At 38.6% G+C, this 13,632-nt stretch overlaps 1 protein-coding gene across 2 annotated transcripts in view; it reads left to right on the forward strand.

Annotated features, from left to right (window-relative positions):
- Cdh11 (cadherin 11) overlaps positions 1-13,632 on the forward strand; it is a 152,999-nt gene that overhangs the window by 111,925 nt on the left and 27,442 nt on the right. For both annotated transcript variants that reach the window (XM_041650143.1, XM_041650145.1), the window contains 4 exons: positions 455-574; positions 2,242-2,409; positions 7,274-7,461; positions 13,356-13,609. In XM_041650143.1, coding sequence (XP_041506077.1) covers positions 455-574; positions 2,242-2,409; positions 7,274-7,461; positions 13,356-13,609 — 730 coding nt within the window. The remainder of the gene's footprint in view (positions 1-454; positions 575-2,241; positions 2,410-7,273; positions 7,462-13,355; positions 13,610-13,632) is intronic.

Below are 13,632 nucleotides of genomic sequence, written 5' to 3' on the forward strand. Positions count from 1 at the left end.
AGGCAAAACAACAATAAAATGATGTATTTGTTGTTACAGATGGGAGAGTGCACTCTGTCCTTTCATGAAAACAATTAATTGTTAATTATATTTATTAGACTCCCTGAGATTTTTATTTAATTATCTGATACACTGAATATTTCTATCACATAGTTCTAAAAATGTTTGACAATTATGTTTACATTATTATTTTAACTATCCACCCAGACAGGAGGCACTGTGGTTATAGAAAGTTTAGTTTTAAATGATGATAATTAAAAGAAAAGGAAGAGGAGAATGAGAAAAAAAGGAAGAAGAAAGGGGAGTGTTTTGCTCTTGGGCTGTAGGAAATTAATATCATATTAACTAATTCTGAGCCTCTCTTCAGGACTTAATATTAAATTAAACCCTGTAAACACTAATGCAATTTGAAGAGTTTAGCGGGTGCTGCTAATTGCTTTGTTTCTTTTTTTAGGAACATCAGTAATCCAAGTGACAGCCTCCGATGCAGACGACCCCACTTATGGAAATAGTGCCAAGTTAGTGTACAGTATTCTTGAAGGACAACCTTACTTCTCAGTGGAGGCCCAGACAGGTAGAGTGGATTGCATTGTCATTGTGAGTCAGGACACATTTTAAGTAAGGAGTCCATGCCTTTTCACTTCATTGCTTTGGCTTGAAAATTTCTTAAAGTTGAGAGAAATATAAGGGACATTCTGGGGGATCGCATGAGGGCCAAAACGCTTATGTACGTGTTGGGCATATGACTGAATGAAGCAAAGCCCAATTATTAGTGCCTTAGCTCATAATAATAAATATTTAATAATTCATCTTGTGAGTTGGAAGTGTCTTAAACTGTGAATTTATGAAAAGAACCCCAACGCTGATTCAAAGAAGTTAGCTTTCAAAGCATCCTTGGAAGACCTCTGGGTAAACTCAATAGTGTCAGTTGTAATGGTTAATGTTCTTGTTGCAGGAAGATTCAGCACATTTCCAATCTCTCTTTTTGTGCAATAGGTTCCCAATAGATGATACAAAATAAAGAGTAAACCAACAAAGTGAACCAGTATACAATACAAACTCAAACTTATGTTGCACTTCATTTATAACAAATGTGATTCTCCACAAGAGTAAACACTATAATTCAACAAAATTGCTCTTCCACAGTATTATAACAAGGACATTTTCTTTCTCCACAGTATGTTCTGTATTTTTGGAAGAGTTTCTCATATAATTTTCAGCTTTTACATATTGTTTTCTAATTTGGTACGTTTTAAAAAATTTGCTTGATTAGTTCCTGCCTATATATGCATTAATTTCCTTTTACCACCTTGTTCTAAACAGCAACTTGAGGAGTTAGAGTTTATGATTTCATAAAGTCATTTGCCATTAGTCTTTCAGTAGAGGATAAATAAGGGATTCATTTGGACTTTTGGAGATGCTAAATACTCCAATCTTTGCTTGAGGAAGCAAGGGTAGTAACTACTGAATGAAAACCTACAAAACCATCTAACAAATGAAGAAAATGAGGTCTCAGGAGGCTATTGCAAAGACACATGCTAACACTGGGGCTTGGGATAGCACAACAAAGACCAACAATTTCTCTTTGTTCTTTACATTTATGCTAAAAATACTACCTTATTCACTGAGTATAAACACTTCCATGTGATCCCTAGAGATGTCAGTAAGCATAGTTTTCATGGAAATCATGTTTCAATGTACAGGGGTCATAAATAATTAAACCATTAATTTATTATGTTTGTCAGTGACAGGTGCAAGCTTTGTTCATCTTCTAACTCATCAGTTTACTTATTAAAATTGATATTAGGATTTTAATGTATTGAATAAAATTTATGATTCCTCTTTAAATTGTGCATGGATTGTAGAAATGTTTCTAATAATTTCATGTAGGACTAGTTTCCTGAAGGCTTTTGCTAGAAGTCCAGAAGAGTAGATTCAGATATGGAGAGACATATAATAAATAGGCATTTGTTATTTCCGTGTTCAGGAAGAGATTGCTCCTTGCATGCATAATGAAAAACAAAACTAATTAACATTATGTAAGCATTATTATTATTTGCTTGAAAATACATACATGCTTTGGACATGACTACTTTCCGTTATAATTGTCATGTTAAACTGACTTTTCTTTGAGCAAACAGATTCATTTATGTATCTTAACTACCCAGAATCTAAAGTATTTTCCTTGTTGAAATTTTGTCATGAATGAAGATCTGTAATTTTGTATTGCTAACCTGGCAGGTATCATCAGAACAGCCCTTCCCAATATGGACAGAGAAGCCAAGGAGGAGTACCATGTGGTGATCCAGGCCAAGGACATGGGTGGACACATGGGCGGGCTCTCAGGGACAACCAAAGTGACGATCACTCTGACTGATGTCAATGACAACCCACCAAAGTTTCCACAGAGTAAGTAGTTGAGGTTGGTCTTTGCACTCTGATTTTACTCAGCTTTCAAAAAGAAAAGTCTAGAAAACCAAGAACGATTTTCATCATTCTTGCAAAAAACTAAAACATGGTAACAATTTAATTACAAACAAAACAAAGTTAAATGGTATAGAGATATTGAGGAGAAAAGAAGGCACTAAAAGATCTGTAACTCTGGAGACAAAAAAACATCTATGTTTTCTGGTATTTTAATTACTAGGTTATTAGTCATGTAAGGTGGGAACTAATTAACCGTTTTCTGTCGCGGTGTCCACATTACTATCCTGCAAGTTATCTGTACATTGATCTGTTATTTATTGTTCCATAACAAACTGTCCCAAATAATGGTGATTTAAAAGAATAATTTATCAGTGTGCTAACTTTTCAATTTATGCAGAGCTTAGGAGAGATTGCTGCTCTATTTTCATTCCAGCATCCGCTGCTGACATCTCTCTGTGGCTGAAAAGCCCCACTTCTAAGATTACTTACAAGACTGGCACATTGAGATTGACTTTTGCTTCCTCTCCACATGAGCCTTCCTGTGGCGGAGTTCTGATCAGAAGAACTCCAAGACCACAGGAACCATCTGTTTTGCCTTTTTTGAGCTAACTTCAGAAGTCACGTGGCTTTCTCACTGTACTCATAAACCTGCCAAAATTTCAGTGCAGTTCATCCAGACCTCAACTCTCAATGGAAGGACCATAAGATAATGTTAAAGAAGAGGCTTGCGGGATGAGAGATATTCATGTCTGTTTTTAGAAGATGACATTTTAGGATATAAGTAAAATATTATTGTTATTGTTTGGATTAACCCAGCTAGTGCTGATTCTTGTGACATCTGAAAAATTGGCAATAATATTTAGCCATTGTTATTTTGATTATTGCACAAGACTTATGATATTGTTGAGGAAATATAAAGAAGAACAAAGGAATAAAGAGATGGCTCAATAGTTAAGACTATCTGCTGCTTTTTCAAAAGACCAATATTGGTGGGTCCCAGGAGGATCTGTTGCCCTCTTCTGGTCTCTGCCCAACCTGCACTCTTGTGCACAGAGCCACAAGACACAGATATATACATAATTGAAAATAAAAAAAAATCTTTAAATTTGCATTTTTATTATTTTAAATTATGCACTCATGAGTATGCATATGAGGGCTAAGTGTATCTGTGAAAGTGCCCTCAGAAGCCAGAGCTGTCAGATTTCCATGTAGCCATAATTACAAATGTGTTTATGCTAGTTGGTTTGGGTGCTAGTAACCAAACTCTGGTACACATAATGAGAAGCATAAACTCTTAACCATGAGCCATCTCTCCAGCACTAAATAAGCTAAGTCTTTAGATAAAACTATACTGAAATATTGAAGTTGATAATAGCCTCTAATTTTACCATCATTTAATTACTAGTTGCTGATATTATAAATATCTAACAAAAGCCTATGTTTTAAAGGTTAAAAAGTGACTTCTATGGAAGTACAATGAGTGGCCAAAGAAATTTCCAAAGCCAGACTTTAACACACATTTGTGTGTGTGCAAAGGTAAATACAGAGTTATAACATAATCATAATGACTCTGTGATTTCTAGTAATGGAAAAATAGTCACAATGAGAATCCTTTCTAATGGAGTCTCTTCCTGCAGAGGACTTGAGGTCAGCACCCATATCTGGTAGCTCACAATCACCTGTGGCTCCAGATGCAGAGGACCTGACAGTCACTCTGGCCTGTGCAAGCACATCCCTACACACAAGATGTACACTAAAAGAGACACATGCACATACACATGAACAATCTTAAGAGTATAAATAAACCAAAAAGAAGGCAATCAAGTAGGACAATTAAGTAGGCCCTTGGTTATTCAAAGGATTCCAAAGATAGCAATCTATAAAATAGAGATATCAAAGGAGTGGATTATGAGACACATTAGCTTTTGAGGATCCCAAAAGAGATGGGGGAAACTTGATCACCCTGGACATATTGAAATTTATACAACTTTAAAAAGACTGAGGCCCATGCAACATTGTCAAAGTTGCATATTTCATTTTGTAAAATGGAAATGAAAGAGGATAAACAGCATTATTCATGGGTAGTCATTAATGTCCCTTCTTATAAGAAGTCATTAGATAATTATGTCCCTAAGGTTCCAGTATAAGTGTTTTCACAGCCATGGACTTGAATGGCATTTCGAGGAAATCACATGATAGCAGGTCTTCTAAACCTTTATAAGCTTTTGTAATTTCTACAAAATGATACTCTGATTTTTCCTTTAATGTGAAGGCATTGATTGCCTTTGAGTGGGCTACTCAGTCTAGAGGTTGTAACCCACCCTACAGTTCAGTTATTCCAGGGTCCCGGAGAGACACTGTCTGGAAGATATGAGCTGAGAGAGAGGAAGGAGGCCATGCTAGGTTTGTCAGAGCATCCGTTTATTAGAGATGGGGTACAGCTTATATAGGGTAAGGAGTTGGGGGATGGGCACAGGGGCCTGGGCTCTTGCCGCGTGGTTCACGTTGGTCACGTGGTCCGAGTCCCTGTTTGGGCGCCACTGTTGATTGCCTTTGGGGGGTTACTTAGTCTAGGGTTAGTAACCTGCCTGGCAGTTCAGTTATTCCAGGGTCCCGGAGAGGCACTATCTGGAAGATATGACCTAGGAGAGAGGAATGAGGCTAAGCGAGGGGGGTTCTTGTCAAAGCCTCCGTTTATTAGAGATGGGGTACAGCTTACATAGGGTAAGGAGTTGGGGGTGGGCACAGGGGCCTGGGCTCTTGCCGCATGGTTCACGTTGGTCACATGGTCCATGTTGGTCACATAGCCAGGAGGTTACCTTCGGTCAGGTCACCTAGGCCAGGAAGTCATGAGTTGACACACCTAGTTCTTTAGATAGTTTGGAATGTGGGATGGGTTCCGCTAACAAATAGCTCTCCATTAACAGCCAATTTGGGTGTGGGGTAGGCTCTGTCAATAGAACGATTCCTAACACAATTAGGGATGTGGGGTTCTCTGCAGACTCCCCAGGGTGATGGTTCCTGCAATAATCCTAGGAGGAAATTGGCTCCAGACATGAAGGAAATGTAAGATTAAGTTGATAAATCGGTAAAATATAATCACAAAAGAAACACAGCACTGCAATGGATAGATGTAGCCAACACCACTGGGCTGAGCCCCGAAAGGTAGGGTTCCACCACTGTTCAGTTTCTTAAACAGACAGCTTTTCAAAGTGTCACTCATACAATGGTGCTAGATCTCACTACTCTACTGAATACTGTCTGGTGGTTTCCTTAAGTGAAACAACACCTTGTCTATTTTCTGCAGTGCCTTTTCAAACATCACCTACCTACTTTGCTCCTGTAACAGAGGTCCAACTCTCACTTTTGTCCTTACTATCCGGTCCACTCTCATAATCTTCTCACCTGAGGTTCTCTGACATTGGTTGTTCCTGGCCCTGTGGCTTATTCTGCAGATATTCATACATGTGTCTTGCTCAGTTCCTTCAGTGGAGTGCAGATTTCTCCTAAAGGAAGCCTTCAGTCCTTACTTGTCCCAAGTTGATCCAGGTCTCCTTTTCACGCATACATACTTAACAGTGATATGTGTTCAGTGACATACATCTGCATCGAAAAAAAATTATCTCACACCTCTGTTGGGACTAATTGAGTCCTGGCTTTCAACGGCTTTTCCCTATCTAGAGCCTTCTAATTGAAGTTACTAGAAGCTGTGCCTAGCTTAGAGGATCAGAGGATGGGATTTTCACCTGTTGGCCATTGACTACAGGATATTTAAGCCTCCATGGTGCTATTAAAGAAGGGCTTTTGGTACCAGTGATTGAAGGTCTGTGTGTCGGTCTGTCTCTGCGTGTGTTTCCTCAACCTCCAGCCCTTTGCCCAAAGCTCGCTAACGGGGTCTAGTGCATAGAGCGAGCACATACTGGGTCCGCTGTGCGCAGCACACTTCTATATGCACACTTACTCATATAGCATGGTCATACACTTAATTTCCTGCCCACTTGTGTAACTTAAACCCTCCTTCACACACACACACACATGCACCCCCTACACACATTTTACCCTTTATCACTTACCATACAACATTTCTTAGCCTATAACATCACACTATGTATAGATACATTTTGTTTTCTTTCTTTTGTACCTCTGTTAAGGGAAGGATCATGATGCTCTTTTTATTACTGACGTTCAGAGCTAAAGGAGTGTGTGATAGCCTTTACATTCTTGATAAATATAAATATGAAATGTGGCATCATTTACATTTCTGATTACTATACATGTAAGTATGGAGAGAGTAGATTATCTAGAAGCTTCTAGAGAATTCCATGCATGACTAATTAGATAGCATGTGGAGTAAGATGAAATAGAAATATAACAGTAAAAAATGTTTTGCATTTGTCTCTAAAGTAAATGTGAAGTGCTGGAATCCTTTTAAAGATGGGGTCATTTTTTTTTTCTGTTTCTGATTCTATGAGCAATTAGCAGTGTTACAAGAAAACCTTGGAATTACCGTGGGATATCATGAAAAAGCAAAAAGAAGACCCAGCTGTTCACATATGTGGAGTCTTGCATAGTCCTCCATCACTCTTTTCCTTCCTCTATGGATCAGGTGACCCAATCACCTCACGCAGGACCCCAATATTGTTTTATCATTCTGTAAAGAAACACATTCTTCTAGCAAGCAGGTCACCTGGGACCCTCTTCCCATCCATCCGCTTCTCTTCTGTGTTCTACCAATAGAAAGTTCAATTTTAAACCCTTGGAGAAATTTGCTGGAATTCAATGAAATCTGAAGTCTTACAGCTGCCAAATAAAAAGGAAAATAAAAGTAGATGTCTTCTTCTTTCAGGCGTGTACCAGATGTCTATTTCAGAAGCAGCTGTCCCGGGGGAGGAAGTAGGAAGAGTGAAGGCTAAAGATCCAGACATTGGAGAAAATGGCTTAGTCACGTACAATATTGTTGATGGAGACGGCGCAGAACTGTTTGAAATCACAACGGACTATGAGACACAGGAAGGTGTGGTGAAGCTGAAAAAGGTAGGTTAGAGGAGTCAGACATGCCAGTCAGGTGATCTGTGTTATCCAGGCAACCTGCAGAAGACAGGGGACTGATGGGTAAGAAATGCACTTATGAATGACTAAGGTATGACCTCATCAATTTGCAGCCGAGGACTGAACTCGAAGGAGATAAGAGAAGTCTTTTTCATACAGATACTGTGGAAGGTGCTGGCAAAATAGCAGATTATACCCATCTGAAATGGCTGACTTGTTCTCCTGTGTTTTGACAAAATTATTGGGTAGGAGAAAAGATGACTTGATAACCCTGGATTTTTGGAAAGCCACTTTTGCTGGAGGTCTGTCTGCCTAAGTCTGTACAGTGATCTTATTTTAAACATCCCTAGTTCACTGGACACTGGGATGTCCCATTAAATTTTAACCAATCTCCCTTCCTCTTTTCCTTCCTGAACTTGAAGTAATAATAACGATTCTTCCTCCTTATGCACTTAAACCACCAACAGAAACAAAACATATCCCTTCTCTGGATTGATTACACACTAGAGCTTACTGCTTCCTTTGGCGTGGTTTTATATAAATCTTGTATCTACTCAATACTGATTATTGGGCAGATATAGCCCACCTTCATTCATTTTTAACCCAATCATGTCATATGAAATAGATTGTCCAATGTTCAATAATCCCTCAACTTAATTTCGAAGTTGAGACTCAGACAAACTCAGTGACAGTCACGTAAATAAACGCAGAATTCAAATATAGGCAGCACGGGAGCAATGTCTCTCTTAAGACATTTTAAAAGTAGCTGAGCCAGAAAGTCAGATAAGATTCACTATAAAGTGAAGAAACAATTACAGTGCATTCTAAAGCAGTTCCCTCCTGATTTACCACTTGAGAAATCAACACCTCTCCATCATCGCAGTGCATGGAGCATTAAATGTGAATTGGCTGAGGGTATTACCTTGGTTTTAATAAAGCATTCCTTTGCTACTTGGTTTTATAGCATGACTGTTAAGTTTCTTGGTGAGAAAGAAAAGATTGGATGGTAACGTTGAGAAAAAAAATTAAATTGAAGAGTCAATAAAGAAACTAGTAGCCGGAGAGGAGGAGAAGGGGGCCCTGGGAGACATTTTCAGCAGGGAGAACACGGGTGACTGACCTTTCCCTGGGACACAATGCATACTGGGTAGGTGAAAATACGCAGGGGACAGAAAACTAAGAGAAGAAGGTGGCTGTACTGAGACAGCAGTAAACTCTCAGGTGGGAACTAAGGTAGAGCTTAGATATTTGCAACAGTTTCCACTCCTGACTATGAATTTCATGACCAAAGACGTCTATCAGCCATGAGAGGACGGAGAGCTGTTCTTTCTGGTGCCTTTTTTTAAAAAGTAGCTTTGTGAACTGTGTGTAGCTGTCAACTTTCTTCGTTAATTAATATTACTATCAGCCCTGCATGAAACTGACACACGAACGTTGACATCAGCGATTCCTGTCTCCCATCCTTTGCTGTTCAAGTAATTGGATGGTTGGTTATGCGAAGGTTGTCACCTGTTTGGAGTGTATTCAGGGCATAAACACGTACTGTTCTCTAAAGTCCTGAAACATTTAAATCACTCCCATGAAACTCATACATGGCAAATGAGCTTTCTGCATATGATTAATCTGTGCACTTTCCCCCAATTCACTGTTTATTATAGGCGGCGGGATAAGCTTTTACAGAGCACTGACATTTAGGTTTAAAACAATGTAGGCTGTTATTTAATTTGGGAGAGAAGATTTACCTTAATTGGCACCACAAAATTCCAAATGCCCACCAGGAAAAAACAATCAAATGTTTAATTAGTAGACTAAAAATATGGGTCCTTTTGGAAGACATATAATATAAGATTATAAAGACACGTGGAAAGATCAAAGAAACAGTTTTGCATTTTAAAGATTTTCTTTAATATGACATTTTCATTCACTTCTTGATTCACCTGTTTATTTTCTACTGAGTTAATCAGTTCTAATTATTTGTCAGTCAGGCTTTGGTAAAAGCTGGGAATCTAAAATTTAAGAGATTGACTGCTAGCCACAAGGAATCATAGATTAACAGGAGAGTTCAGTAAAAATCTGGTTATGACGAAAGGAGTTTCCTCAGCCCTGACAATATTGATATTTTAGAACTGATGAATCTTGGTTGTAGAAGAATGTTCTATACAGTGCAGGGTACTTACAGATCCTGGAGCTCTTCATGTATAGGTTAATGGGTATATACTTTCCATCTCCACGTTGTGTGAATAATGGTTGAAAATATTGTCCTAGTCCTTACCAAATACCTTTGGAGTGACTGGGAGCAAAATCATTCCTTATCTGAGAACTCAGTTATGCTAAAATGTGTGCTTCCATCTCTATGGGTCAGGAATGGCTCCCAGTTGAATGCGACATGAGCTGATTCCTGGCAGTCGAATGTTGCTTTCCCTGATTGACAAGGAGGAAATAAGGCAGGAACAGAGATCAGGAAAGGCTGGTTTCAAAGAAAATGGGACTGAAAGTCATTTAGTCCTTAGAATGGAATGACACTGTAGGACCAGTTGAAAATCTGTTGTCGTGATAAAAAGGAGAGATTTCAGACAGCTGAAGACAGCATAAAACTAACGAAGGAGAAGATGCTAGGGACCTTGAAGATTTGGAGAGCTATCTCCAGTCATGTTTGGAAGGAAGGGACTGTATTTTAAGACTACTGCTCATACCATCAAGACCACATGGCAAAATCATTCTTAGGTATCTGACAGACTTCAAAGATTTGTTTTTAAAATTCTTTCCAAAATAATGCAAGATCTCTGATCCAGGTTCTGAATTTCATGGCAAAGAAGAAAAAACTATTCTGAATATTTAACTCCCTCTTTGTGCAGTTGTATGCAGAACAATGTAAAATACAGATCAGCCTTTAGGTGGCTTGGTGCCGCTAGGAAGAAAAATCCACTCATCTGCCAGGGCCTTTGGTCAGGTGGAAATTCCACCCACTTGAAACAAACGCCTGCACAGCATCTAAACTGTTCATTTAAAACCCAATAAACCTGTGAGGCAGTGTGCGAACAGCAGTAGACAATATTTGAAGCATTACTTGTTCTAATCAATGTTATGTCTGTTTTTAAATTTTTCTTTGGTCTGTGTATTTGTATACATAACCGTGGATATATAACATTTGCTTGCTTCCAGTCACAGGGTGATCTGATTTGTTAACTTAATGTCACGTCGTAAACACTTTACATGCTGTTATATAACACACATAATCATTTTTAATGACAACATTACATCCCATTCTATCTATGGACTGTGATTTCCTTAATAAAATCTCACAGTTGGATTTTCTGTGCTATCTGTGCATTTCTCCAGATTAGATATAACCTTCTATTGTAGCCAACAAATATTATGCATTTTCAATATTGTTTATTTGTATTTTTTGTTGAATAAATCCCTCAGGGAGAATTTTCAGAGGTAAGAATTAGTAAGCTGGGGTGGGCATTAAGGATTTTATGGCTTATGCAGTGTGTTGCCTCATTTAGTGTTATTTCAACCATTCATAGCGTGAGTATAAATGTCCACATGGGGGAACTACCTCAAATCCTGTTTGGAAGGAGAAAGGAAAATTATTGTAAGTAAATGCTTAAATGTTATTTAGTCATTAACCCCGCTGCTCATTGAGAAAAATGATTGACACCTGTGACTATATGGTGCAGCCATTCCTAGTTATAGAGAGACATAAATCAACAAGGTTCAATATATTCCTTGAGGCTGCTTCTCCTTCAGTAGGAATGGGGAGCTATGAGACTATACACCACTATTTGGGATTCTTGAGCAGGACTTCATAAGGCATTGACGCTGGGCTAGTTTCCAGAGTACTCAGCAGGTTCTCACAAGAGTGGAAAAGCTGTTCTAGACAAACCGTTGGAATTCCTGGAGATCAAAGCATAGAATGATCTAGATGAAACCAGTTGGTTAGAGTGCTGCATGACCACATGCTGCTCAAGATAAGCAGGGCTTTCTAGTGCTAACCCGTCTCTCGGTTTTAGGCATATACCTCCATCAAGTTCAAAAAGGTTTTGCTCTAGGAATATTAGCAGACAGAAATTTCACCTTTTCTGATTACACATCACCTGATCTCAGAATGATCATATTCCAATGTGTGATTTAGTCTAGTCATTACAGAGATTTCTGAGCAATTGCAGCAGCTTTGTATTGACAGTCTATAAAGATAATTTATTTCTGCTTCTCAATGCACTTACAAGGATCTAGGAGTTGTTGGGTCCCATCTGGGAAGACAGACTGTTGGAGAATTAGAGGACATGTTAGGCAGTAGGAAAAAGGAGTGGTCCTTGATTGCACGGAGATGGAGGTGGGAGGTAACAGAATCAAGGATGTTTAAGATGCTTAAGTTTTCTGAAATGATGATCGTCTTGGGTCTGGAGCAGTGCAGAACTAGGTCAGTCGAAGCTTTGTGATTGTATGTCCATTCAGAATAAGTATTTACTAGACAAATGACAACTGCATAGAAGGCAGATGCCAGCCTTAAAAGATCAAGCTTATTACAAATATTTGTTAGCTCTGCCTCATTGACATACTGCTTAGAAAGATGTTTCTCAGAGTCTGTGGCTTATATTTGTGCCATAGTTTTATTTTTCACCTACACCACTCTTTGCATTTCTTATTCAGAAGTAAAGGGCACTCGCCATCAATCTCCCTGTGACTGTGTCTATTCAAATGCTGCCTTCAAGTTCATTTGCTTACTTGTGCAAAAATATGCGCTACTTATACTTGTTGTTCTATAAATGAACCAATTTGTCATTTATGTGTTCTGACCAAAAGGCAGGACTGTCTTCAGTGTCAATTATTTTTTCCCTAAGAAAAGGCAACCTAATACTGAATGGACTCAGAACAAAGCTATGATATTACCTTTTACCTAGAAACCGTGAATATCTTTTCAAAGGAAGATTGGGGAGTACAGCAGACACATTAAAAAACTAGCTCTGAGATGTTCAGGAAGACAAAATTATGTCAATATGTATGTAGGACTGGAGACTTTTCTCAGTGGTTAGAGTACTTGTTGCATAAAGACTAGGCATGTAGATATGCATTCAGATGCTGTGAACCAATAAGAAAAATGGGTTAGTGGAATAGTCTGCTTGCAATTCTACTGCTATGAAAGAAGTGACAGGGCATCTTGGAGCAGGCTAGCTAGCTACACTGGTGGTGTAGTGTAAGTGAGCTCTGAGTTCAGATGAGCGATCTTTTATGCATGTCCATGTATAAAGTGGAAGAAGATGGAGGAAGATTTTTCATGTCAGCCTGAAAGCCATGAACACACAATTAAAAATTAAAAAAAGAGAAAAAGTAAATAAGTGTTAATTAACGGTTTCACCTACCAAAATATGTCTGTTAACTATGATAAATAATTGAATGTATGTGCTGGTAAGACCGCAGCCTTTGGGAAATTTAATCTAGTCAAAACTTAACCAAAGAAATGAAGCTATCAGTATGAAGAAGCTAGGATATTGTGTGTTTATGTAAAAGCCAGTATGAGACAGCTGTTAAACAAGATGTACATTTGTCTTTGGGCTAAGAAATAATATGTCCTTTTATTACCAGACTTGTAGCACTTCACAGAGTGGTCACCAAATGGCTATTATCTGCCTTCTTGGTGTAGAGAATGAGGTTGACGTTATGTATGTTCTACCTTTGTATTTGCCTTGTTCTTTGCATCATGAACACCGTGCATCATGTTTCAGCAAATGATTGTTCTGAATTTCTGACCATATGGATATTTAATTAGCGTAGATTTTTCCTCTCTTCGAGAAGCTGTTTGCTTCACTCAGTGAACCAATCAGGTCTTTATCTTTCAAAGGACTGGTTCTCAATCTTCTCTTCATTCTTACCAGCCTGTAGATTTTGAAACCAAAAGAGCATATAGCTTGAAGGTAGAGGCCGCCAATGTACATATTGATCCGAAGTTCATCAGCAATGGACCTTTCAAGGACACTGTGACGGTCAAGATTGCAGTAGAAGATGCTGATGAGCCTCCCATGTTCTTGGCCCCAAGTTATATCCATGAAGTCCAAGAAAATGCAGCTGCTGGCACTGTGGTTGGGAGAGTACATGCCAAAGACCCGGATGCTGCCAACAGTCCAATAAGGTACACATAGATTTATCTTAAGA

The sequence above is a fragment of the Microtus oregoni genome, unplaced genomic scaffold (assembly GCF_018167655.1).
Source record: "Microtus oregoni isolate MIOR12 unplaced genomic scaffold, Mior012 000004F_ref0000308, whole genome shotgun sequence".
Classification (NCBI taxonomy): Eukaryota; Metazoa; Chordata; class Mammalia; order Rodentia; family Cricetidae; genus Microtus; species Microtus oregoni.